We start from the raw sequence: 25,547 nt of genomic DNA, 5'->3' as shown, positions 1-25,547 counted from the left end.
TAAAATGTTTAATGTATATTCTTTTATGGTGTATATAAAACAAAACAAATTATTAATATTAATATAATAAATAACTTTTTTTTTAAAAATTCACTTCTACTTGGTCCGACCTGTTCAAATGACTCATTTGAAAAATAATAAAAATATAATTTTACTTGCCAAAAAAATAAAAATAAAAATAAAAACTATATTATATGTTTTTATAATTAGAATTAAATAAAAATATTTTGTCTAATTACAAAAGATAAAAGTACCATGAAAGTTGTTATACTGCATGTTAAATTGCATTGTGTCCTCTTTACTCAAAAAATGAGTAAAATAATCCTTATACATTAGATCAAAAAGTAAATTAGTCTTTTTTATTAAAAGTTTCATCAATTTATACTATTAAAAATTGACCTGGTTAGCGGTATAACCAAATTAATACATGACATGCCACGTTTACCATATGTTGTATAGGAATCGGTTTTAAAATAAAAATAGATAAAAATTTTAACAGAAGGATCGACTTACCATTTGTCTAATTTGTTTTTTTAAGTATGAGAATCAATTTTTAACAGTGAAAATAAATAAAATTTTTATCAGAAAGATTAAGTTATTTTTAATATAACATACAAACATTAATTTATTCAAATTTTTAAATAGAGTGACAAAATACAATAACTTCTAATATTAAAAAAAGTAGCACTATGAACCAAATTCGTTGCGTAACCCGACCCACTTTACTTTTTAGTACAACACAACATGCCCGGCCCGATATCTTTTGCCTTTCTCGGGTTCCGTTATTCTTTTCTTTGGGCACAAGACACACAAAACATCATTTTTTTCAGAGTTCAATAAATAATAGAAAAAACCAAAATTGAAAAAAGAAATTGAAAAAAAAACCCTCTTTACGCTTCAGCTTCTCTTCGACTGTGTAGTGGAATCGGGATCCATGGCGGCCTTGCAGTACCTGGAATCTCTTCGAAATGAGCATCCAGAGCTAGCCGACTGGTATAGTTCTCTAGCAGATCTGTATCAGAAGAAGCTTTGGCATCAGCTCACTCTCAAGCTGGAACAGTTCGTTGCTCTCACCGTCTTTCAGGTTTCTCTCTCTTTTTTTTGGTTTAGGGTTTTGTAGATCTCTTCTATATTAAAGTTTTTGAATGGAGTTGTTTTTTCCCTAATTGAGTTTGAGGAATTAGGATTTTGGTTTAGAACTGGGGTTCCATTTGGATAATTTTCTTTTCTTTTTAGTTTTAAATTGAAGAGAAATTATAAAAATGCTTATCACTTTGATTTTCGATAACTCAAAGATGATTCGAGAAAGTAGTTTCAGTTGAATTTTACCTTCTACCTGTTTATTGTAATTTTTTTAAAATAGAAGATGCCAAAGCATGGAAATTGTTGTTGACTTGTAAAATTTTTTAGAGGAAATATTCTGTTCTGCGTGAGCTGCAATGCAGGAAGTTAGCTAAATATTAGTTTCTAAGGCTTTATATGTTTGCTTTTAGAAAAAAAATTGCAGAATGGAGAGTTTAAGGAGCAAGACTATGTTATATCTTTGTCAAATCATATGATATATGAAACATTAGCTTCTAAAGCTTTGACATCTTATTTTAGGATTCTTAATTGTAGACAGGAAAATTTTGGGAGGCAAGCTTATGTTACATTCTCTCATCCCTCTTGTTTTTTCGTGTTACATGTTGAATTTTATCATGATTTCCTATTGGGTCATTTAGTACGTCTTATTTGGATAATTAATCTGGAGTGTGGTTCAGTTAATGGTTTTCATTATTGAAGAAAAGGCTTTGTGTTTATATACGTTCATGCATGGATAAATAAGTGTGGTAGCAAAGAACCAAGTGTACCCGACGAGCTAGATGTTGGCTAGAAGATTATACTTCCTATAACTTGTTTCTCTTAATTTTCAGGCTGGAGATGCACTGATACAGTTGTATCATAATTTTATCACTGACTTTGAGACCAAGATTAATCTTCTCAAGCTTGCACATTTTGCTGTTATAGTTTCTCGGCAGTATTCTGACAAAGAAGCTTCTACTAGTTATCTTGAAGGTGTGATCGAAAAGCTTCAGGCTACTAAAGAGCAGCGCATAGAAGAGCCAATTATTTATATTAAGATGCAAATTGCCAAATTTAAGCTTGAGCAGGGTGACCAAAAGGAGTGCAAGAAACTTCTTGATGATGGAAAGAGTACTCTTGACAGTATGACTGACATAGATCCTTCTGTATATGCTAGCTATTATTGGGTTTCATCTCAATACCATAAATTTCGCCAAGAATTTGCTGATTTCTACAGAAGTGCTCTCCTTTATCTTGCATACACATCTGTGGCGTCCCTGTCAGAATCCTTTAAGCTGGTACGTTTTTATAGGTTTATGTGTTCTCTGGCAGGGAAATTGTACTTTCTGTGATACTACTAGAGCTCGTCAGTTTTACTTATTAATCAAGATTTGATGTTACAAACTCCTTGTTCCTCAGAGTCCCTGTAAGAAATTATTGTTTTATCAACCAACTCATGCGCAGCAGTGCCTTGGAAGTCTAAATTTTTGTATTACTAGTTTCATCCTTTTCTTTCATGCCACGTCCCTTTCAATATCTAAATTTTATAATAACAAAGATAACTCAAGTTTCCAGGTATGTAATCGACAATAAATCCTCCATAAAAATGACATACCTCTGTATGGAATTAATGCTGATTGTGGTATAGCTGATGTGCTTAAGTAGTCAGCCTTCCAGCTGGAAGGCTGAGGTGGTGCTTATCCTTACACTCCTGTCATTAAAATAGATGGATAAATAAATAAACTAAAGAAAGTTTAATGCTTTTATTTGGCCAGTAGATATTTTTATCCTTTGACTTCATTTCATTTTATTTTTATCCTTTAAATTATGTAGGATTTGGCATTTGATCTGTCCCTTTCTGCTCTTCTGGGTGATAACATCTACAACTTTGGAGAACTGCTTGCACATCCCATTGTAAGAAGACCAACTTTCTAATTTCACCATAGATTGTAGCTGAATATTCTTTTTTAATATTTTTACAGACAGAATAGTTTCATGTCATGATGGTTGTTTGTTCCTCTATTTAATCGAAATGTTATTCATCCTTGTTTGCCATTAACAAGTTAAGCACGTATTAGTTAACCTTTAATGGTTGATAATGCTATTTGTCTGATAGTATGGTTCATTGAGGCATATTGCTATTTTCATTTAAAATCTGATTTTAGTTTTAACCTGGTTTAGGCTGTTAATCAAGCTTTGGTTAAATAAAGAATGTCAATAACTTTGGAAGCAGTAGAAGACCCATTTAAAATGTTGTGATGTAGTGGTTGATTGTCCATTGTAGGAACACAAGGAATATAGATGCATAACAATGAGAATCGATTAGCTTCATGGATTTACTTGTAGGCATGGTTCAACCTGAAAGTTGGAACTTTTTCCGAGGGAATGAAACATTTCAATGCCTAGAATGAAAGTAAATTTACTTGTGCTACAAACAAAATGCTTGCTCATATGGAATCATGCTGTCTAGTGGTAGACAATTTGGTATGAATGAACATCTTTGGTTTGATGTTGATTCAAATGATAAAATGTGTAAACAAACAGATACGAAATACTATTTTTTGTGTAATTACGTACAGTTGATAGTTCATAGTATGGACTTTAATAATTGCACTAAAGTAAGGCTGATAAGACCAGTCTGAGATGTTGAGGTTAGATATATGTGGAGGTGCAAGGGAGCCTAAGTAGTGATTGGAAAGTGCCATATGATTATAGGTTCTTTTCATTTTTGTATTTTCTTTTATGCTATTGCAGTTGCATGCTTATTTGTCTTTCGGGGGGATGATGTGAAAGGCCACTCTTGTGTTATAGGTTTTTTTCTTTCTGATTATCATTGCTTTATTCTATGTACATACATATATACACTTCTGTTATGTTTGAGATGATGACATCCTTCGCATCTTTTACAGATAACAAGTCTTCTTGGGACTAGGGTTGAGTGGCTTTACCATATCCTCCAGGCCTTCAACTCAGGTGATCTAGCTCGCTATCAAGAATTGTGTCATGTGCACAATGCTGCATTGAGGGCTCAACCAGCCTTGGTTGAGAATGAGAAGAAGCTGTCTGAAAAAATCAATATTCTATGCTTAATGGAGATTATCTTCAGGTGTGTGTTTGCAGTGTCCTCTGTATGTTGCTGATATCTGTATGTATAGTTAAAAGCTAAACTACAATATGTTTTCATGCAGCCGCCCATCCGAAGACCGAACCATACCTTTAAAAGTTATTGCTGAGCGAACAAAACTGTCCATTGAGGATGTTGAGCATCTTCTTATGAAGAGCTTGTCTGTAAGTTGCATCTTGTACAAGTCCAGTCTCTCCATTTCCTTCTCATATGAGCTTTTGCATCACTGCACGCTTTTGATTGCACTTATGTCTACAACCACTAGCTATCGCATGGATTACTTGTATAACCTTTCATTTGAATCACAATTGCAGGTTCATCTGATTGAGGGCACAATTGATCAAGTTGAGGGTACAGTTCATGTCTCCTGGGTGCAGCCGAGAGTTCTGGGAATTCCACAGATCAAATCCTTACGTGACAGGTTGGATAATTGGGTAGGCAAAGTACAAACCGCTTGGTTATCAATCGAAGCTGAAACACCTGATCTTGTTGCAGCATGAATTTTTTCTCCCCTCAAGTTCCTTTCTGCCCATTGTAACAATTTCGTTATTGGAAAAAAAAAAGAAAAAAAAGAGAAGTTAATGGTGAGCAATGAGGATAGAGACAAGTGTAAGTGATGTGGGGATATTAGTTGATAGTTGATCCTGGAATTATTCTATTCTTGTGGAAGGAGTGTCCCCTCCTTTATACTTTCTTTTTCACGTTTGGTCATTTGTTGGATATTTACAGTGGCATATATGCCTTAGGATACTTGTTAAACTTGAGAATAGCTAGCTTCCTTCTCTTTTTTAACTTTGTATTGGGAGTTCTAATTTACAATCAATCAGATATATGATCCACTTTTATGTGGATCATATGATATGAAAGTGCATTTTCGTTTTAGAATGTTCTTTTTTATCTGCCATAGATCATGTTGTTTGGTCAATATTGCAAGATATGGTGGGCCTTGAAAACTCGAAAATGAAACTTAAAACTCAAAACTCCATTCTCAGTTCAGTTTTGTTCTAATTTCAGTCCAACTTCAAGCTTTGTTTCTCAAGTTGAGATCAATCAAATTCTATAAGATGTCATAAAAAAATCACTTTTTTCTTATACCCCATATCTTAATTTTATCATTAATATTGTTTTCTTATTTTTTTGTAACTCTTCCACATGGAAATTTGATTGTTGCTGAAATAAGAATATTGTGGTTTTCATGTACTGCTAAGCAGTATGGCTGGAGCTTCAGTCCTTGAGCCAAGAAGGTTCTTTTCACCACCATCAGATTCATGGGCATGCATTTGAGCTTGGCTCTGAATGCAAAACAGCTTCATCAATACGTATGGCACGGCAAATGTGGTAACATTAAAGGATTACAAAAGTCGAGCAGTGGAAAGTAAAAAATATATATTAGAGCGAAAGGAAGCAACTCATATCAGAGCCAGGTTTCAATCCTGGGACCTGTGGGTTACGCTGGGCCAACTGTTATTGTTCTAACAAGTTATATTATATAAATTGTGATACACTGAGAAGTTTTATCATATAAATTATAGATTGTGATATCTGATTGTTGATATCGCACTGAAAAGTTATATAAATTATAAATTGTGATATATTACTGTTATGCAGTGTTAAGAAGTTACTGAACATCCAAATGCATTTGCCCTTACAGAAATACATCTCAAGGCTCTCCATGGAGAACTTTGAACTAAGAGTCAGGTTATATTTTACCCCATTTATTCAAATAATGAGTAAATTAATACTTACGTTAGATTAAAAAACAAATTGACATGGTTAAAGAGCAAATTTGCTCTTTGATCAAAAAACAGATTGACATGGTTACAGGGCAAATTTGCTCATTGATCAAAAAACAAATTTTTATTGTTAAAAGTCTCGTATATTTCTATTGTTGCAACTAACGTGGTTCACAAAATATCAGTAAAAATGGATAAGTATTTTAACAGAATGACCAATTTGCTCTTTAATCTAATGTACAAGATTAATTTTCCCATTTTTTAAGTAAACAGGGTAAAAAACAATCCAATTCCTCATACAAGAACCTCCATATGCAATGACTATCATATCATATAACAAACAAAACTAATATCCATCACCTATGAATATTGGATTACCATAAGAGATCGTAATTACTTCCACAAATACAGGAAAAGATGGAGGAAACTGCATTAGCTACATAGCTTTAACCTTTCAACAGTCTGCCAATCTAATGAATGGAACCAAGAACAGTGCATGGTGATGGTGTTGTAGCCTGTGTTATTGGATTTAGGCTAAAGATCAAGGCAGAGTTTTGACAAGTGTGTGTGTGAAGTGTTTGTTCAACATGTACTTAAAATCTAGAGAGCATGGAAATTAATTCATGAAGGAGATTCTCCTGAGCTTAGATACAGTTAAAGATATTGGCAGTTGATAAAATAATTTAACACAAAGTATGATAATCATTTTCCTAATCACTCTCATCACAACACTTTTGCAAATCAGTTTTCTCTTACTAATTCACCAGTTTTCCTAGACTCATTTTCCTAAACTCGATCAATGTTCGAGATGAAATTATCAAACCAGCTTTTTAAACAGGTTTACAATAAAAAAGAAAGAAGAATGATTTAGCCTAGGGCTTTACACATTCCCAGATAAACTGTTCTACTTGACCAACCTCACCGGTCAAACCAGAAGATTCCGCAACCGTAACTTTGTTTCTACACTGAGAGAATGTAAATGATTCTTCAGGTACTCCCAGAGTGAAGTCATTCGAAATATCAGCTGCTGATATTGCACTTCTTGATGCCCGCAATTTATCACTACAAAAAGGTAAAAGTAGATAAATTTAAGTACAAATTAGGAAGAATGAATGGAATAGATACACGTGTTTATGTAAGTAGGACCTGGTAAGTTTCTATCTATTGAAAGAAATAGTACGTTATCTAATTAGGGATATTGCAAAAGAAAATGCTTAAGCAAAATAGAAACATGTAGGACAAATGTACTCGGGGTCATACATTTCCTTTTCCATTTGCTTTCTGATGAACTCCTTGGTATGAGCCGTCACTTTATCGTTTTTGTTACAGCAGATGAGAACTGGAATTTTCTTCTTGACCACACTGGCCTTAGTCAGAATATCATACAGATACCTGCGAGCAACATTGCATCCAATTCCTTTTCGGTAATCAGAAATGGGGTGGGGGAAAACGGAGAAAGAAGAGACTTGCAGGTGAAGTGTGTGCATCCTATCTTATTCTTACTCTGAAGCTAAATGGCAGTTTGGCAAGAACTCCAAAGAATCAACAACAAACACAATGCCAGCTGCTCGAGGTAAGAACTCATCCAGTTTGGGACGCAGACGAGAATGCCCGGGTACATCAACAATATGGACAGGCTTGCTTTTACGCTTCTTTCAAGAATAGATAAAAAAGGAATGGTTAGAGTCGGTTCAATTTAAGAGAATGACCCAAACGTAAAATTGGCTACAAGAGAATGAAGTAAGATGGATAGTACGAAAACCGAGAAAGTATAACTAGTTCAGAAACCTGGATTAAGGTCAACTACCTTATTACTATCAGAATTTAGCACGATAGTGCTCTCATTTGGCTCCATAGATGTAATGGTACCCTGATGCACAGAACCATCACGAAGCTGACATGCAAAAGATTTCAAGAAAGTTATGACAACATTACATCACTATGCCTTCTAACAAAATGCACACTTATGTAGCATATCATATATTTGGCAATTGGCAACCACAACAAGATAATTTAGCTTAAATTGGAAAAAACATGCACCATGAACCAAGTAATGGCACTTCATACCTGATAGAAAAGAACAGTTTTACCACTTCCACTAAGGCCAGTGAGCATAACGGTATTAGATTTTGCGTGTTTGAACAAGCGAACTGCAAGAAAAAGAATGCACAAAACGTAAGCACATATAACTCAAAGTTTACACTCCAATAAGCAACCAAATATATCCAGAATACTGCCCCAAAACACAATACTTAATAGAATGCGAAATCATATAAAGATATTGCCCTTGGCACCATTGCAATCTAATAGGATTCTACAATATTCAATCTGAATGATCATGATTTAAGCAACTAACTAAATCAAACAATCATTCTTTTAACATCAGAAAAACAATACAATTTCACTGCATACATCATAAAAAACATATTCTTGATAAAAATGTTATAATTACAACTTATTTTGTGGTTAAAAGAATAATATTTCAAATTCTAAAATGCATACAAACCAAGATTTTAAGGGAAAAAATCTAAAAACTAATGAAAAACTACAAACTAATTCTTCAATAAATAATACTAACAACATTTATACTTACTGGACAAAAGCAAGAGGGTAGAAATGAGCAAGACAGCAATAGCAGCATATAACTGAACAGGGGGTATTTGATTCAAATACTCAATGGCTTCATGCAAACATTTCTCCAACTGATTCTTCCATGGCTCCAATTGACTCTTCAACTGCTCTAATTGATCTTTCCACTGTTCCAACCCTTCCATAGCCTGAATTTCAAGTTCTATGAGATATAAAAGCTTAGAAATCTAAACCCAGATTCAAAATCAGTTCCCTTTTGAACAAGTTCGTTTTCTCTTGTAACTAGAAAATCGAAAAGAAAATGAAAGACATAGAAACTTTTTAGTCAAAACTTTTGATTCAGTAAGAAAATAAAGCCAAATCATGATTTCGAAACATTTTTAAAGAGTTAAGAAACAAAAGCCAAATCTCAAATGGAGCAAATTTTCGTTTAAGATTAGAGAAAAATCCCAACTTTAACTATAAACCCACAAATTTAAGCTAATGGTTTCATATATCAGAGTAGTAATTTGCGTACCTTTAACGTATATCTCTTCTACAGAGAAAAGAGAAATGCTTTTTTTTTTTTGTTTCTTTTTCTCTAGAAGAGCCTGAAGAGTGATGGAAGAAGCAAGAAGATACTGTTCGAGGCAAAATTAAAATTAAAAGGAGGGGTATTGTTATGGTTTAATTCATAAGAGATCCTCAAATTATAGTCATATTCTAAATTGGTTTCTAAACTTCAATATGTTCTAATTGAGTCCTTAATGTATTGGTGTTATATCAAATAAGATTAAATCACTATTTGGAACATAAACTTGGCAACAACTCTAAACAGAGGCCTGAACTTTTGTTTGGTCCAAGTTAGTCCCTAAATTTGATAATTGCTCCCATATTAGAGCTTGAACTAAGTATCCTCATATTGAGGTTTGAACTAAGTATCCTCAAATTGAGGTTTGAACTCTTTTTTTTGTCTAAATTAGTTTCTAAACTTGACAATCATTCTCATATTAAGTGTGAATTTTAGAGTTTTCAAGGAAATTTCATGACATACTTAAAAAAATTTAAGCCCCAATGTATAAATGATTGCCAGTTCAGACCTCTAACCCTATCAAATGTCAATAAATTCTTTTGCCAACTTAACTATTAACTTGTAAGTTAAATCATCACACAAATATCATGTAAAGCATATTTAAGATACGTTAATCAAATTATAAACATGTGTTAACATATTTGTATAGATAGTTTAGATACATAGCCTTATAAATTTATTGATATTTGAGACTATATATTTCTAATACATTATATCTAAATTATCTATTCGATAAATACATACATATTTATAATTAGATCTAAATATTTTAAATATATTTTACATTAAATTTAAACTAATTTATAAAACTCAAAACCAACATCCAATCAGTTGTAACTACGATGGTTCAACCACTTTGAAAAAATTAAAAATATTCATAAAAATATATTAAAAACTATTAAAAATTAGAAGAAGAAAAAAGTTTAAAAAGTAAAGAAAAATTAACAAAAACAAAATTGAAATATTCAAATTATTTTAAAAGATAAATTTAAAAATTTCCTTTGATATTTCTAAACTTTAATTTTTTTTATTCTTAAATTTTATCAATTTAAAAGGATTATGTCTATTTCCAATTATATATCACATATTAAATTAATTAGACTATTAATTTTTAATTAAAACAATTTATCCGATTTAATTCTGATAATCATGGTGCGAAGTAACACTCAACACTTTTAGGATGAGGAAATTGTAGATTGATACAGTACAGATTTTTAAGGATTCAATTAGAATATTTTAAAATTTAGAGACTAATTTAGAATATAAAAAATAGATTGGGTATGTTTGATGAAATTAACCAATTTTGTTAAGTCGCAGAGCTAAGAAGTACGAAGAACATAAAGAAAAGGACATTCGCAAAAAAATTAAAAAAAAAATCAAAAGAGTCCGAAATTTGGAATTGAAAGCTGAAAACATTTTCTCTCCGATCAGGTATAATTTCTCTCTTTTACTCTTTTCAATATCCAATTTTTGAGAACCCCATACTGTTAGAAACTTCAAATTTGTGAATTTATTTGAATCCAAAAAGCAAATCAAGTTGCTTTTTTGAATCCTTTATAAGCTGCATCTTTTTGTTATTATTATTAGTAGTAGCAGTTTATTCCATTCTTAGGTAACTAATAAGCATTTAATTATTAGTATATTAGTGGGTTTTTGCCCATGGTTTTGCAGTTTTTAAACGATGAGATTCTTTCAAGGTGATGTGATTGTTCTAAGGAAACTCCATGTTATGTTATCAAATATCTTACTTCTTAATCGCCCTTTCATAATTTTGCTGCTAATCTTCAATTTATCTAGTGGATTTCACTATTGGTCTTCTCTATTTTTCTTGTTTCTTTTATCTTTGTTTGTTGATTTTACCTCTGTCTTCTTAGTTATGGATTTGTTGATAACCTTTGTATTGTTATGACTTGTTTTGTTAATGTAATTCAGCTAAATTTTCACCTCATTCCTTTTCCTTTCAATTACTGATATGTTTTCTTTTACGCAGCATCGACTACCGAGAAGGAACCCCGATAGAGATGCAGAAATTGGGTGATTTTAAGCTTCCCCACTTTTTCAATTACCCTCCATACTTCACGTATTCTCCTCGCTTCTTCATTTCAGTGTCATTCTAGCAGAATATTCAATGACTTATTGTTCCTTTTAGTCGCTCATTTTAAGAAATGAAGAAGATTGATCTTCACCTCTGAAGTATGCTTGATAATTTAGTTCGAATATATGGGCTTCTGTCTCCATATAATATATATAGTATTTGAGGTTACTAGAGATTGAACCTTGGTAGCTGGAATTAATAGTGAGCACTCTAACAAATCAGATGAATGTTGATGTTTCAATATATATAATATTTCTTCGGTTGACAACATCTACTTCAATCTTCTCTATGAAACATCATGGAAAATATTGTTCCTTACCTGTGAAGATAAGTTGAATACTTGCTTATAACAAATTGCATCTTTACATGCTAGGCTCCTTTGTTTCATGCTTTTGCTATTTGATTTTTTTCATTAAGAAATTATCTAAATGCAATGGATAAATAATAAAAAAAAACACAAAAAGTATATACCGGACGGAGCCTTAATATTTCTTACTCTTTAATGTGTACCAGAACATGATATGAAAGTGGAGCTGAAAAGTTGTCTCTAGAAAAGTTTCACCATTGTCACCATCTTTGTCGTTTTATTTCACCTGAATTGTTAACGAGCTTTTCAAGGATTGGGATTGATTTATATGCAGTTTGCAGCCAGTGAGGGAGACTCGCGAGAAGCAAATACAACTTTGGAAGGAACTGATTCTGGATTACTGCAGAACTCAGAAGATATTCATAGTTAGGCTTGAGGAAGAATTTCCTCTGTTCTCAAATTCTGTGATAGAACGTAAGAACCGTTTCTCTTAAGTTCTGGTTAAGCCATCTAATTAGAGTTCTCAAACTGTATGGTGCATTTGTTTGTGGTCATGTACATATGAAGATAACTTTTTTGCTCTTTTGCAGGCACGCTCAGTCATGAAGCTAGGGAAGCATTCCTCTCAGCGTTGGTTGCAGAAGGTCTTTACTGGTTCTGCTGGTTAACTAGTACAAGTGTATATGCTTCAGCATCCTTAATTCATTGGAAGCTCTGAATTTTTTTGTCTGTGATGCAACAGGGCGCGCAGAATGGTTGGATAAAGGACGTAGGAATTGCCTTATCCTTTGGCACCGAATTCAAGAATGGGCTGACATTATTGTGAATTTTGTGAGTTAATCTTGGTTCTTCAGCTATTTGGTCATAAATTCTTAGTTTTACATGGTTTCTTCTAAACATTAATTTCTGATACATATTTGTGTATGTTATAAGGTGAAAGATAACGGCTTCGAGGACAGTGTTATGACAGTTGAGGAAATACGATCGGGGATTGAATCTCGAGGGACAGGTAAATATACATATCTTTACATGGCTTCTGGATTTTCCTGGTGTATCTATATACTGCATATTCCCCAAAAATCAAGCTTCCATGGATGGTGCCTTAACTTCTTGCAAGCATTCATTTTGAAAGAATCTATGTCATTCAAATTCAGCAAAGCCTTTTTTTATTTTTTATGGTTTGCAAACTCCATCTGGAAAAGGTAATAAGAGCATGTATCATAATCCATATGCATCCATTAACACATTTCATGATCCAAAACTCTTGTAAATGTTACAAGCTACTGGTTGCAATTTCACCCTCTGGTTTTTCCCACAGAGCTTCACGGAATAGACCGGACGATTCTAATGCGAGCATTGAAATTACTAGAACAGAAGGGAAAGCTTGCAATTTTTAAGGGAACTTCAACTGATGATGAAGGTGTAAAATTCTCTGTATAATTATTTATCGAATTGGCTTTCAGAGGCAAGGCAACATTTTGCCTATTGATCATCAGAACTTTAATCACCAGCAGCCTGTCGGTAACCTGATATGTGTTGAAAAACCAAACCTGATGGAATTTTTACTCAACTTTTCCCTGGTACTAGACTGGAGCCATCATTGTCATTTTTGTTTTCCTCTTTCTGAATATGTACAATAAGAACCGACAAGTTTTTCGGGGCATTTGATTTGAACTAAATACACACTCTTCTTTTATTGTAAGAATCAATTAATAGCAGAAACAGATCTCTTTTTTTCTCATTTTGCTCTCCCGAGGCTTGGCCTATTTTTGCTCCACTGCTCTCTAAATGTGTGTTTTTTGGCTGGGTGTGGCCTGCTCCTTCCTTCCAGTGGTGTCTGTGATGATTATTGGTGATGATGGCCTACTGGTGCCTTGCCCCACAGTTGGGGATGTGGTCGCTCCTGTGGAGTTCTTCCCTTGGTGGTGGACTTCGTTTTGCCAGGCTTCTCCGTGGTCCTTTGCCTGGGCCTTTAGGTCTTGTTTTGTTTTCGGGTTTCTCCCAATTTGTTTGTTTCTTGATCGTTTGTGCTTAATGTTATCTTCCTTGCTTGTGCTGACTAATTAGTGGAATTGAGGGGTCCATGGGGTAGGCGGGATTATCCGCTTTTATACGACTTTATTGTATAAATGGCTGAATCCTCGTATCATGATGATCCTCCCCTCAATTCCATTAGTAGAAGGATTAGTCTAGCCTTGGTAGGGTTGCCTTGTGTTTTTCGCCCAGTTTGTTCTGGTTTGTGTTCTGGTCCCATTTGTGGACTTCGTAGTCAAATGACCCTCTTCGTGACAAAAAGAAAATTAATAGCAGAAAATGAAAGGGTGATTCCTTGCAATTAGTCTTTCTTTAATGCCTAAAATAATAAAATTTCACTAAAAAAAACTTGGTAAATCTAAATGATCCAAATGAAAATGAAAACATATATAGGTAGCTATAGCTATAGCAATTGCAAATGAAAATGGAACATGAGATTGTAATTGCAATACGCCAAAAACAGGTCCCAACGGCCTCCTTCATAGTACTGTACCAGTACCCTGTATTTCCTTTCTTTCTCTCACAATTTGCCAAAAAAACCTTATCCTTTCCTCTAAAAGCCCTCTCTTTTTATTTATATTCACTCATTCCTCTATATACTCTACTTCCTTGCCATTTCCATTTTTGCAAGCTTAAAATAGGACTTGATCCTGAAAGGACTAAAACCCAGTTTTTGCTAGCCTGCCTTTGCTCCAAAGGTATTATCTTTCTACTCTTAAACAATTGATGAGCAAAAAAGAATTTTAGTTGAAGTAAAATATCATTGTGAAACTTGCTTATGACCTTTTTCTCCTTTTGCTTTCGTATTTTGATATATCTGCATCCCTGTACTCCGGAAAAAAAAAATCAAAACTTTGCTTTTGATTTGATGTGAAAGTTAGATATGATTTTGGTTCATTATCATTAGTCTAACATTGAATGTTTTAAGACCATTTGAAGAAGTACACATTTTTTGGGGCTTTAAGACCGTTTTGCAGGTATACTGATGAGCAAAAGTCTATGGAGATAGTCAAATCGATACTCGATATACCAGTACAAGATCCTCAAGCGGAGTTCTCTTCTGCTGATCTGACTTGGAAAAAGTTCGGCACAGCTGAGCACCAAGATGATGTAGCACTCATTCCTTACACTCGAGTCAATGATTTTATAATCGGAGAATGCTGCAATGTGGAATGCCCGACGCGGTTCCATATAGAAAGGGGACGTAAACGATCAAAGGGCAGTGTGAAGGAGTACAAAAATGATGACTATTTGTAAGTTTTTGAACCATGCTTAACAATGTTTACCATTTTGCGCTCTTTTAGTTCCATAAGATTTCTCACATTTTCTATTGTATATATGAAGATATTGGTGTTCCTTTGGTCCTGAAAACTATGGGGAAGGTGGTGGCATTTTACCTAGTAGAAAATATCGTCTAAACACCCGATTCAAGCACCCGATTCAAGCTGCTAGACCTCAATGCATGCGAGGATGCACATGCCATTTTGTTGTCAAACGTCTTTACACTCGACCGTCACTTGTGCTTATTATTTACAACGTGAAAAGTCACATAAACAAATCCGGTTTCGTTTGCCATGGCCCTCTTGGCAAAGATACCATTGGCCCCGTTGCAAAAAAAAATTCCATATATTTTCAATGAGATTCAACAGCAAACAATGTCTATGATCTATTAGGGTATTCCTAAAGAAAACGTGCTCGGGAAAAACATTGAATGCATTCAACAATACTGTGGTTCCGATGCAACATTCGATAGACTTGCTTCCAAATATGTCCGCAAACTTGGGATGATCATTAAAAGATCCACACACGAGTTAGATCGAGATGATCAAGCTAGCATTCGTATGTGGGTTGAACGCAGTAAGAAATCTATATTCTTCTATCAGGATACTTCCAAGATGGATCCTTTCATTCTCGGGATCCAAACAGAATGGCAGTTGCAACAGATGGTTCGTTTTGGCCGTCACAATCTAGTTGCAGCTGATTCAACTTTCGGTATTAAAAAACTCAAGGTAATAACTCTATCAATTTATGTCTGTTCAGTGTTCAGAAAGCTATTCCATCTGGAACTTGCATGATAATGTTTCTGAATGCAGTACCCTCTATGCACCCTTCTTGTCTTTGATTCAAGACACCATGCATTACCTGTTGCATGGATCATTACGCCCAGTGTCGTGAAGTCAGATATGTCTAAATGGAAAAAAGCCTTGTTTGGTCGAGCTCAGAGCATAGAACGCGGATGGAAGATCAACGGTTGTGATTGACAATGCAGCCATGGAAATAGATCCCATAAGGCAAGAGATTTTGCTTTGAGATTTTGTCTGAACTGAGTAGATCTCTTACTCCTGTTTTGTCTGATTGATCAGGAACACATTTTGCTGTCCTATCCTGTTCTCTCTTTGGCTTCTTCGTAGTTCTTGGTTGAGGAATGTTGTTAAGAAATGTTCCAATATCGAAGTTCAACGGGAAATCTTTAAGCGCCTAGGCAAAATAGTTTACGGCACTTGGAGCAGCGTAAATACTTCCGTTGCATTGGAAGAATGCATTCAGGATTTTGTTGATCAAACTGCCTTCGTAGATTATTTCAGATCCTCTTGGATGGCTAAGATTGGTTAATTCTCTCTCACTGTAGCTCAATGCACAAATAAGAAAATGCCACTCAAGGTTTCATGTCTAGTACTGATGTTGTCTATGTCTGCTTGACCAGAAATGTGGCTTTTAACATTGAAAAGTTTTCCACTTGCAAGCCAGGCGGCATCTGGTGCCATAGAAGCTTACCATGTGAAGCTGAAAACAAAATTGTTTGATGATTCACATCTCGGTGCACTTCTAAGAGGTGGCTGGTTAGTGCACAAGCTGACAACAGAGTTGTATTCAACATATTGGCTCAATCGTTATGCGGATGAAAGTAATTCCTTCCAGAATGTTAAGGAAGAATACATTGCATCTACGTCTTGGCACCGAGCACTGCAAATTCCCGATTCTGCTGTTACCTTGGATGATAAGTATAACCTATTTGCAAAGGTAGCAAGTCTGAAAGGCAGCAGCATTACACACATAGTATGGAATCCTGGATCAGACTTTGCTTTCTGTGACTCTGCATGGTCAATGCAAGGCAATTTTTGCAAGCATGTCATTAAGGTCAATATGATGTGTGACAATGATAAAGCCTGCGAACCTTCCATGTCATCTCGATCGTTCGGAGAGATACCGATGGATCTTTGGAAGAAACCAATGGATGATTCGATCTTATTAGATGAGTCGGTTGCCTGGAGCCACCAGATGCTTGATCAAATCAAACAACTTGTTGAACTGAACAGCTCAAATGATATTGGCATTGTGGTTAACAATATGCCATTGAAATGGATTTCTAAGAAGGGCAGGAAATTTGTTGGTATACCAGCATCTTTTCCAGCTCTTCCATCTACTTCCAAGAGCAATCTGCAGAAGAAGAATAGAAAATGGAAAAGATTATCAAGATTAAGATGATCATCAAAATTGTTTCTATGAGCCAGCATATGCTGTGGGACCTCTATTTGAAAACATTGTCCAATAATAGCTTCAATCTCATTGCTTGAAGCATTTGAGAAGCAACATAGCAACCTGCAAGGAGGGATTTTACTGAACAATATGTTTCAACTTGCTACACTTGCAAATAAATTTGTTCCAGAGGAGAATTCCCATATACGTCAACATTAATTTCAGGATAAATTTGAAAGACCAACATCTAGAAAAGTGAAGCCAAGCCATTGATTGTCTCGCAACTCAACTCAATGATATAATGAAATACATACATATATATATGTTGAAATACATGCATATATATATACATATGAAGCTAGAAGCCGATGTTACCAAGATACCAGTCAAGTTGTATAAGGAGGTGTGGCGAACAAAAAAACAAAGAAATCAAATCAATTACCATATTAAGGCAAGCATGCACTTGAAACATTATACCATATTTATTTGAACTGCAGTGAAGGTATTTTCCCAAGACAGAATTAATGAAACATCATGATAGTCCCACCGTTAATCCCTTCTCAATGATTGGAATCAATTGGATAAGGAAAACAGAAACATTTGCTTCAAAGGAGGTTTCTTCTGCGAAATAGAGAGCTTATAGTTTCGGTATGTGGACTGTGGATTATCATTTACAGGTACTTAAGCATACCACGACCCTCAACACTAAGTTTAGACGCCTGCAGCTGCTTCTTCTTCGGGGCTTTCAACTGCTGCAACTTCTTATTCATCTGGCACGATACAAGTTTAAATTTGATCAGAAGATGTAGAGAAAAAAGAATAAAGGGCGTCAGGATTTAGGAATGCTTGTTGCAGCTCATTCGTTTTATACTACAATGAAACTTTTGGTTTAACATTCAATTTAAGATGAACAATTTAATAGGGTATCACCATATTAGGGGTTCTGACTGCTAAAGGAACAATTTAAGATAAATATCCCCTTCAGTTTTGCTAACCAAGGAACCTTCTCCAAATAATAAAACCAACTTAATTTAATACTAAAGAGAGAAGCTGAAACCTTTAAACGACGCTGATCTTGTACAACTTGTTTTGCTCGAGCTCTAATTTCATCTGGATCAATCTTAGATTGCGGACGCACAACAAAATCCATTGGTGTTGCATCTGGCCTTGAAGCATGTAGCCTTGAAGAAGATTCAGACCTGGAAGCATTTTGACCTGACGATGATCTACCAGACTTGTGGTCCCTGTAATTTTATGGTCAACAATAGTCAATAGCACAGATCATCAGAACAATGATGTTAAACCAAATGTTAGGTTACATCTTACCGAGAAATATCCAAATCAAAATCACCATCTCTAGATTCCATTGATGCAGCTCTATTTGTGGGCCTACAAAAGAATTTTAGAAAAATTAATAAGAAACCACATTATAAAAACCCATCCGAGGCCATATTTTGCATAAAACTGACTACAAGGGTACCTTTTCACAGATGGCCTTCGCAAGGGAACTCTATCATCCTCAACATTTCTCATGTCTTCAAACCTAGTGCTCTTATTAAAGATTGGTCTACTCTGCATTATGTTCAAAATTATTAATAAGAAGAGACTTAATACAGCTGGACAGAAAATAATTCCATTGATATCCATAAAAGAAGCCATTTAAGACATCTTGAGAAATGTAAAGTTAACATACAAAATATATATATTAAAATAAGCCTATGTTTTTCACTGAAATCACAATTCCCAAGCACTAAAAAATCACCAATCAAATCCATACTCCTAAGTCAACATACTAATGCATAAAAAGGATAAAAAGTAAAGGCCACAAAGCATGACAGTTTGCGGATATAGATCCAAAGACGATAAGAAGGATGTAGGTAAATCTTTAGAATATAAAGAACAGGTGCTTAAACCAGAAGATTACCCATTTATCAACCAATTCCTTAGCAAGTTTCCTGTTGGATGTCGTTTCCTCATCAGATTTTGATAAGAACATAATGACCTGCCATAAAATTTGGGAGTGAAGAGAATCAAAACCCAAACATGCTTTGAAATACAAAGTTCCTTACCTTTCCAAGACCACTTTTCTTTAGCTGCTCCCTTCTATCATGCTGCTCTAAATCAATTGGAAACTGCACGGATAACAACATTTCAGTTTTCATGCAACAGAATAACAGGGCGGTGATAATTATTACACAAGCAGAAATAGAAATAATGCCAGTTTATACATCAGTTAAAATCTGCAAAACAGCTGCACGGATATTTATATTTGGTAAGCTTCCATCAGGAAGGGGTTCAAGCCAATTTTTCAACAAGGTTAAAACCCCATGATCTAAGAATTCTGGTTGAAGTTGCTTCCTGCATAAAGAGTAATTAAAAAGAATGAGAAGGATCATTTCTGGATAAATACAATCAAAGCATATCAACGTGACAAGCAGCTTACTTTGACAGAACTTCAGTAAGAAGTGGTAACTTCTTGAGTTTATTAATTGCTGGCTTCCCTTGTCTATTAAGCTCTGCATCTTCTTCAGCAGTTACCTCAAGCTCCGCCATTACACTCTCAACTAGCAATGCAATTTCTGCTGGACTTTTCTCATTCTTCTTCCTTTTTTTCCCCATCTTAAATAACTCCTTAATCTCTGGATCCTCATCATCTTCCTCTGCCTAAAAGATCATAGAAGTGAACCAAAAACCTATTTTAAAAACCCTTCATAACACATTTTAAGCAACCAATGAATTTGGATTTGAATTTCGAAGTACATAAACCTACAAATATCATAGCAAACTCAGTTTCCTAGAACTCTTTATCAACACGAAGACAAACATACAAGAAAGTCATACACAAAGATTGACAACCTGTGGGGCAGCACCAGGTGACCTTGCTTCATTGTCACTCCCATATCTATCTTCCGGGTTGACACCACTGTCATCTATGAAATCATCATCATCCATAGTCCTAGTACCTTCTTGATCATTCTATTCCAGTTCAGAGACAGATAATCAAAGAAAAATCTTGGTTAGCCTTTGACCTTATATCATTAAATCTTAAAGAAGAAAAGTGATCACATCAACAAGCTTATCTTAGTAGGCCACTTCATACATAATCAAATAGAAGCATAGAGAAGAGAAACAGAACCATCAATTAGTTATGCAGATCACATAAAGAATAAAATTGTTTTGTAATTTGTTCAAAAAATGAAATGATGAGACCTGAAGCCAATATTTCAAAAAAGATACTTAAACTAGTGAACATATTATGGTTGAAATGCGAAACTATACTGTCCTTTAATCTATGAACTGAAAGGTTAAATTTAAAAACTGTTTTAGCATGCTCACAAAAAGTTTTGTTTTCCAACACTAATAAATAGAAGGCTCAATTCTCCATTAAAATTAATCAAATAACACAACTTAATCTTGGGGTATTTACAAAGAGACTACATATCACAAAATTCTCCTCTAATAAAATAAAGTTAAAAAGAAAGAAAAGTAGCAACCGAACTCGTTGTTTTTCTCCTTTTCTGCTGTACTTTATAACCAAAATTTGAGCTTAAAATCAGTACAAACCAATAAATATTTCACTGATTCCAAATTTCAGCACACAATTTAGGAATTTAACTTCAATGAGTAAACAACTACAATGTAGTTTATCTCTTTTTATGCAACAGAACCTATTGTAAATCCAAAAAATGAAAACCCAGATTTCCAAAACCACAAATTCAATCAAACATCAATCAATAGTTCAATAACCCAAAAGAGAGAGAGAGAGAGAGAGAGAGAAATACCTCAGGATTAACCCATTCCCACATCTCATTTACTTCCTCAGACTTCCCCAACTTTTTAACAGTTCCTTTCTCAGCAGCACCACCATAATGTTTCTCCTTGAGCTTCTTCTCCTTTTTCTTCCTCTTTTTCGCATCTGAATCCGATCCTCCCCTCCAAAAATTGCCCTCTTCACCTTCATGTAACAACTCGGGAGCATCCATACTCTCTTTTCCCGTAGATCCTCCTTTCTTGACCAGCCTTTTCCTCGGCTTCCCAACCTTATCGGTATCATAAGCCGGCGTCTGCGATCGCTCTCGTTGGCCCCAATTTTCCACGTCATCCTCAAAGTCATCGAGAAGATCTTGCCGCGGCTCCGGTGAACCAGGATCCGATTGAATGTCGTCGTAATCCACAATCGGCTCTCCTTCCTCGTCACGATAACTAAAAAAACAAAATAATCACCATGTACAAACCCTAAGTATTTTTTATATAAAACGTTCAAAAAAAAAGTTAAGGCCTTAATTGAACATATAAATAAAAATGAAAAAAGAAAAGCTTACGAATCCATGACGATGGCGATCAATCACAACCTAAAAATTGAATTTATATAATTTTATGGGATTTTTTCCCAATATTTTCTGTTTAGGATATGAATGGAGCAACAGGGAACAAGAAGTAATTTAGCTAAGCGGGGGGATGAACTAAATTTTCATTAGTATTTCTTTTTTCACCCGCCAAGTCGGTCCACTCGTAGATCCGGCCCAAATGGAACGGACTCGTTTCAATTTTGGTATAATCCGTTCGGACTTTCGGATCCAACGTTTGGTTTACCTCTTATTGCTGGTCACTTTGTAAGCGTATCCAACGGCGGAGTCGGTGGTTTTTTTATTATTTTATAAATCTCAAAATTATACATCAATTTTAATTTAATGTGTAATTATATACATAAATTTGAGGTAATTATACACTTTAAATTCTAATTATGGTTCAAACTAGACCTGTCCATGGGCCAGGCGGCTCGGCCCGATGGCCCGCCCGAAATATGGGAGGGTTCGGGTAAAAATATAGGCCCGAAATATGGGCTTGGGCAAAAAAACGGGCCGGGCCTCGGGCACCACTTTTTTTGCTCAGGCCCAGCCCGGCCCGAATATAATAATTATATATTTTTATTTTTATTTTTAAATTTTAAAATAATTTTTTATTTTTTATTTTAAAATAATTTTTTAATGTTTATTAAAAATGGGCCGGGCCGGGCCGGGCTTGAGCTTATGATATTTTTCTCGGGCCGAGCCTGGGCAAAATTTTAAGCCCATATTTCTGGCCGGCCCCGGGCCTAGGAGGTGGGCCGAAAATTTTTTCAGGACCGGGAAAATTTTAATTTTATTTTAAACATACACATTTAAAAAAACAAGTACATTAATTTATTTTTATATTAAATAAATAAAATTATTTATTATTGCAATATGTAAACATAAAATGTTGTTATGTCAATAATTGTGTTAATAATTTACAAAAATTTAATCAAATCAAAATTTCATGTATAAAATTACACAAAACTAGAGTATATGTATACAATTGCTCATTAAACTATAGTTCATGTATTGTTTTTGGATTTATCCCTATTTTTTATAGGTAAATTACATTAGTAGTCTAATCAGTAAGATAATTTTTTCTTCTTTAATTATGAAAAGTTAGAAAATAATAATTTGATTATATACGACAACTTTTAAAATTAGTATAATAGGAAGTTTATTACTCAACATTTATATATTGTATCAATTTAGTCTTAATTTTAAAAAATTTAATCCTCAACATTTAAACATCATATAATTTGGTTTTTTTTTTGTGATCCTTTCACATGAAAAGTTAAAAAAAAAACAAATTTATCATGTCAATTTGATCGAAAATATATAAAAAAAAATGTAAATACACAAAAATTCTATATAACAATTTTCATATTTTCTTATTCTTTTAAAATTAAACCGCATTATCACAAAGAAAAGCAAAACTATAAAAAAAAGAAGAAGACCAAATTACACAATGTAAATGTTGAGAGCTTTTTTTTTTATAATCAATGTTAAACTGACACGGTGTATGAATATTAAGAGTTAAAGTTGCTATTATGCTAATTTTATGAGCTACCAAGTTATCTTCCCATTAGTAATTTAACAACTAGTGACCAAAAAAGAAAAAGTTGAATACTTAGGTGACTATTAGTGCAGTTTACCATTTTTTTATTAATTTATAATATTTTATAAAAATTAAGATATTGTAATTAAAATATACTAATACGGTTCACTCCCACACGTATTTGAAGGTTAAAGATATGTTCTAAATCTCTATACACTTTGTGTATAGGGAATTTAATCTCTACCTTTATTTCAGGAATTTAGTTTCACTTTTTTTTTAAATTAAAAATTCACTATTCTATTAAATGGTGCGACTTTTAGAAATTAAAAAACAAATGATATATTCACTTTGTAGTCATGTAACATTAAAAATAATATTGAAATATCGATTAGAATTTTTCTTAAAAACACTTTTTCAAACTCATCATGACAAAATGATTTTTCTGTTGTCGTGTTCTTAAGAAAAAATGACTTTAACATTTTGATTAAAATAATTAACAATATTAACTAATTATATTATAAAAGTGGAGGAACCAAATTATATAAAAAAAATTAAAGTATATATTAAATCTCAAGTCTCGGCATAGTATAGGGTTCAAATCTGAAATTTGATCATCCTCTTTTAATGTTTAGAAAAAAACACCGAATAAATAAGAAACTACGTGTTAGTTTCTAAGACTCTTAAGGTATTTAAATCATATATAACCACATAATATTTTAATAAAAAATCAATGATCGATATTGACTATTTAAACTATTTAATAACATTATAAAAACATAGTAATGAAATTATATTAGAATTTAAAGTATAAAGATCAAAATTGAAATTTAACCATTTTTTATAAGGAGAAAGAAAGAGCGCATACCCACCTATCTGCATTTAATTAATTAAATTGTAATATACTTTATTTTACACTTCATTTTTATCTAATTTTATGCGTGGCAATTTTTCATGTTTGGGACAATAAAGTGAGAAATGTAATTTTTTATTAATGTAAATGTTTTAATTTAATGAAAACCATGGTTACTTAGAAAAGTTAGAACACACATCATGTACTTGGTGTTGAGAATTTTCATGCAAGAGGGAAACTGTAACATTTTATCTCATTTGAAAAAAACAGACGTATTTTTGCATGAAACTGTCCCTAAAGATAGTAGCAAAGTTCGTAAAAAACAAGTACTTGAAATTTTTTACTTAATATATCTTCCGATGTTTGAGTGCTAGGCCATTGCCGCAAATAGAGACGTTACGCTTGGACCAAATTTGGATTGGTTGGGGATTCCATTAACAAACATAGAAGATACAGAAAACCAAAGGTGGTGTTCCCAATTTATACAGAATTGACTGGGAGACAACTGGGCCAATGAATTACACTTGAGGAGCTTCTCTTTAACGGCCGACGTTAATGACAGGTATGTGTGGAAACATAGTTTTTCGAATGAGTTCTTAGTCAAAGCTGCCTACAACATGTTAATCGAGGAACGTAACCCAGAACTCACTCACAACTAGTTTAACATAAAATGGGAGGCACTATAGCGTATTAATATTCCGCACAAGATATAATATTCCTCTGGAAACTTTGCCGCAATCTACAACCAACCCGTGATGAACTATTAAAATGACGGATTCCGATTCACCTTTATTGTGTTATTTGTTCAGAGCAAAATGAATCAATTCCGACTATTCCCCTAATCAGACCGATTTGATTCAGTATTTCATGGTCGGTCCACGTCGATGTCTTAAAATCTCAGATATTCGAGAATGGATTGCTTCTTGGAAACATCAAAATGCGATTTGCTTCACCTAAGCACAACGAAACCCTATAAAAGTAATCAACCATGCCATAAATAATCACAACGACTACAACGGAGCCTTCCAAACAAAAGGTGCTAAAAAACTCTTCCGACAATAGAAACAACGATTGACACAACAAATATTTGGACTCCCAACATAATACTTCAGGGAAGGATTACTACAGCATACCGCCTAACCTTCTTTTTCAAAGAAATTAGTAACAAATTAAAAAAAAAATCAATCAACTCACCATCATCCTCTCTTTATGCCTCAAGCTCTCGACCTCTTCATTGGAGACAATATTAACCAAATTGAAAGGAGTCAACATAAAGTAATTTACAGACTTCTCTCAACGAAATCATAATACAAAATTCACAATCAATTAAAGATTTAATCGATATAAAATAACGCCACCACGTATAAACCTAAACACAAATTTATATCACTGGAGAAGTACTCCAACTTTTTACATCATATTAAACATTCAACCTAAAATCAATTCAACGCCATTGAAGAGAATGTTCAGCAGCAATCTCGAGAAGTAGCAGTGTTAAATAGTAAAAGCCTTTTCCTATTATCATTGATAGCCATAAAAACGAAAAGTTGAGATAAACAGTGGAAAACCACTTCAGTCCCTTTTAAAAAATTTAAAATTATTAGAAAAATCATAAACATTATAAATAAAATTATTAAAAATAACAATACCAACCTATTAAAATTGATTTTTTTAAAAAAACTGGAATTAGATTTAAAAATCTTCTAACCATTAGAAAAAAAAAGCATTAAAAACAAAGGATCAATAAAAAACGAAAGGTTATAAGAAAAAAAAAACTAGATACTTAAATCAAACAATGGATATATTTTGAGGG

At 33.7% G+C, this 25,547-nt stretch overlaps 5 protein-coding genes and 1 pseudogene across 7 annotated transcripts; 4 read left to right on the top strand and 2 right to left on the bottom strand.

Moving 5' to 3' along the window:
* Positions 1 to 782: 782 nt before the first annotated feature.
* On the top strand, positions 783 to 5,057 carry LOC107938579 (26S proteasome non-ATPase regulatory subunit 13 homolog A). 2 transcript variants are annotated; one of them, XM_016871791.2, is made up of 6 exons: positions 783 to 1,084; positions 1,914 to 2,360; positions 2,896 to 2,976; positions 3,972 to 4,168; positions 4,251 to 4,350; positions 4,501 to 5,057. In XM_016871791.2, the coding sequence occupies exons 1-6, from the start codon at positions 935 to 937 to the stop codon at positions 4,684 to 4,686; spliced, it is 1,161 nt and encodes a 386-aa protein (XP_016727280.2). In that variant the 5' UTR covers positions 783 to 934; the 3' UTR covers positions 4,687 to 5,057. The 2 variants fall into 2 exon arrangements, with proteins under 2 accessions (XP_016727280.2, XP_040946595.1); XM_041090661.1 differs by having other exon boundaries at positions 802 to 1,084; positions 4,251 to 5,057.
* Positions 5,058 to 6,535: 1,478 nt separating this feature from the next.
* Positions 6,536 to 9,155, bottom strand: LOC121215634 (signal recognition particle receptor subunit beta). 2 transcript variants are annotated; one of them, XM_041090659.1, is made up of 7 exons: positions 9,026 to 9,155; positions 8,513 to 8,696; positions 7,987 to 8,069; positions 7,727 to 7,813; positions 7,423 to 7,571; positions 7,180 to 7,311; positions 6,536 to 6,981 (listed from the first exon to the last, which is right to left on the bottom strand). In XM_041090659.1, the coding sequence occupies exons 2-7, from the start codon at positions 8,691 to 8,693 to the stop codon at positions 6,792 to 6,794; spliced, it is 822 nt and encodes a 273-aa protein (XP_040946593.1). In that variant the 5' UTR covers positions 8,694 to 8,696; positions 9,026 to 9,155; the 3' UTR covers positions 6,536 to 6,791. The 2 variants fall into 2 exon arrangements, with proteins under 2 accessions (XP_040946593.1, XP_040946594.1); XM_041090660.1 differs by having other exon boundaries at positions 7,423 to 7,568.
* A 1,260-nt stretch (positions 9,156 to 10,415) lies between these two features.
* Positions 10,416 to 13,222, top strand: LOC121215633 (vacuolar protein sorting-associated protein 25). Its single transcript, XM_041090658.1, has 7 exons — positions 10,416 to 10,510; positions 11,070 to 11,159; positions 11,816 to 11,955; positions 12,072 to 12,125; positions 12,224 to 12,312; positions 12,415 to 12,490; positions 12,800 to 13,222. The coding sequence occupies exons 2-7, from the start codon at positions 11,101 to 11,103 to the stop codon at positions 12,919 to 12,921; spliced, it is 540 nt and encodes a 179-aa protein (XP_040946592.1). The 5' UTR covers positions 10,416 to 10,510; positions 11,070 to 11,100; the 3' UTR covers positions 12,922 to 13,222.
* A 77-nt stretch (positions 13,223 to 13,299) lies between these two features.
* On the top strand, positions 13,300 to 17,337 carry LOC107938572 (uncharacterized; annotated as a pseudogene).
* LOC121215438 (uncharacterized) lies at positions 16,222 to 17,001 on the top strand. The gene has a single exon (XM_041089922.1). It carries the CDS (start codon positions 16,222 to 16,224, stop codon positions 16,999 to 17,001), a length of 780 nt encoding a protein of 259 aa, XP_040945856.1.
* Positions 17,338 to 17,452: 115 nt separating the features above from the next.
* On the bottom strand, positions 17,453 to 21,557 carry LOC121215632 (protein IWS1 homolog 1). Its single transcript, XM_041090657.1, has 11 exons — positions 21,315 to 21,557; positions 20,775 to 21,195; positions 19,849 to 19,968; positions 19,436 to 19,656; positions 19,221 to 19,350; positions 19,062 to 19,124; positions 18,917 to 18,994; positions 18,473 to 18,564; positions 18,319 to 18,381; positions 18,050 to 18,236; positions 17,453 to 17,762 (listed from the first exon to the last, which is right to left on the bottom strand). Exons 1-11 carry the CDS (start codon positions 21,320 to 21,322, stop codon positions 17,664 to 17,666), a joined length of 1,482 nt encoding a protein of 493 aa, XP_040946591.1. The 5' UTR covers positions 21,323 to 21,557; the 3' UTR covers positions 17,453 to 17,663.
* Between the last annotated feature and the right edge of the window lie 3,990 nt (positions 21,558 to 25,547).

Source organism: Gossypium hirsutum, chromosome D03 (genome assembly GCF_007990345.1).
Source record: "Gossypium hirsutum isolate 1008001.06 chromosome D03, Gossypium_hirsutum_v2.1, whole genome shotgun sequence".
Classification (NCBI taxonomy): Eukaryota; Viridiplantae; Streptophyta; class Magnoliopsida; order Malvales; family Malvaceae; genus Gossypium; species Gossypium hirsutum.
The sequence above is the reverse complement of the archived record's forward strand: the minus strand, read 5'-3'. Positions and strand labels throughout refer to the sequence as shown.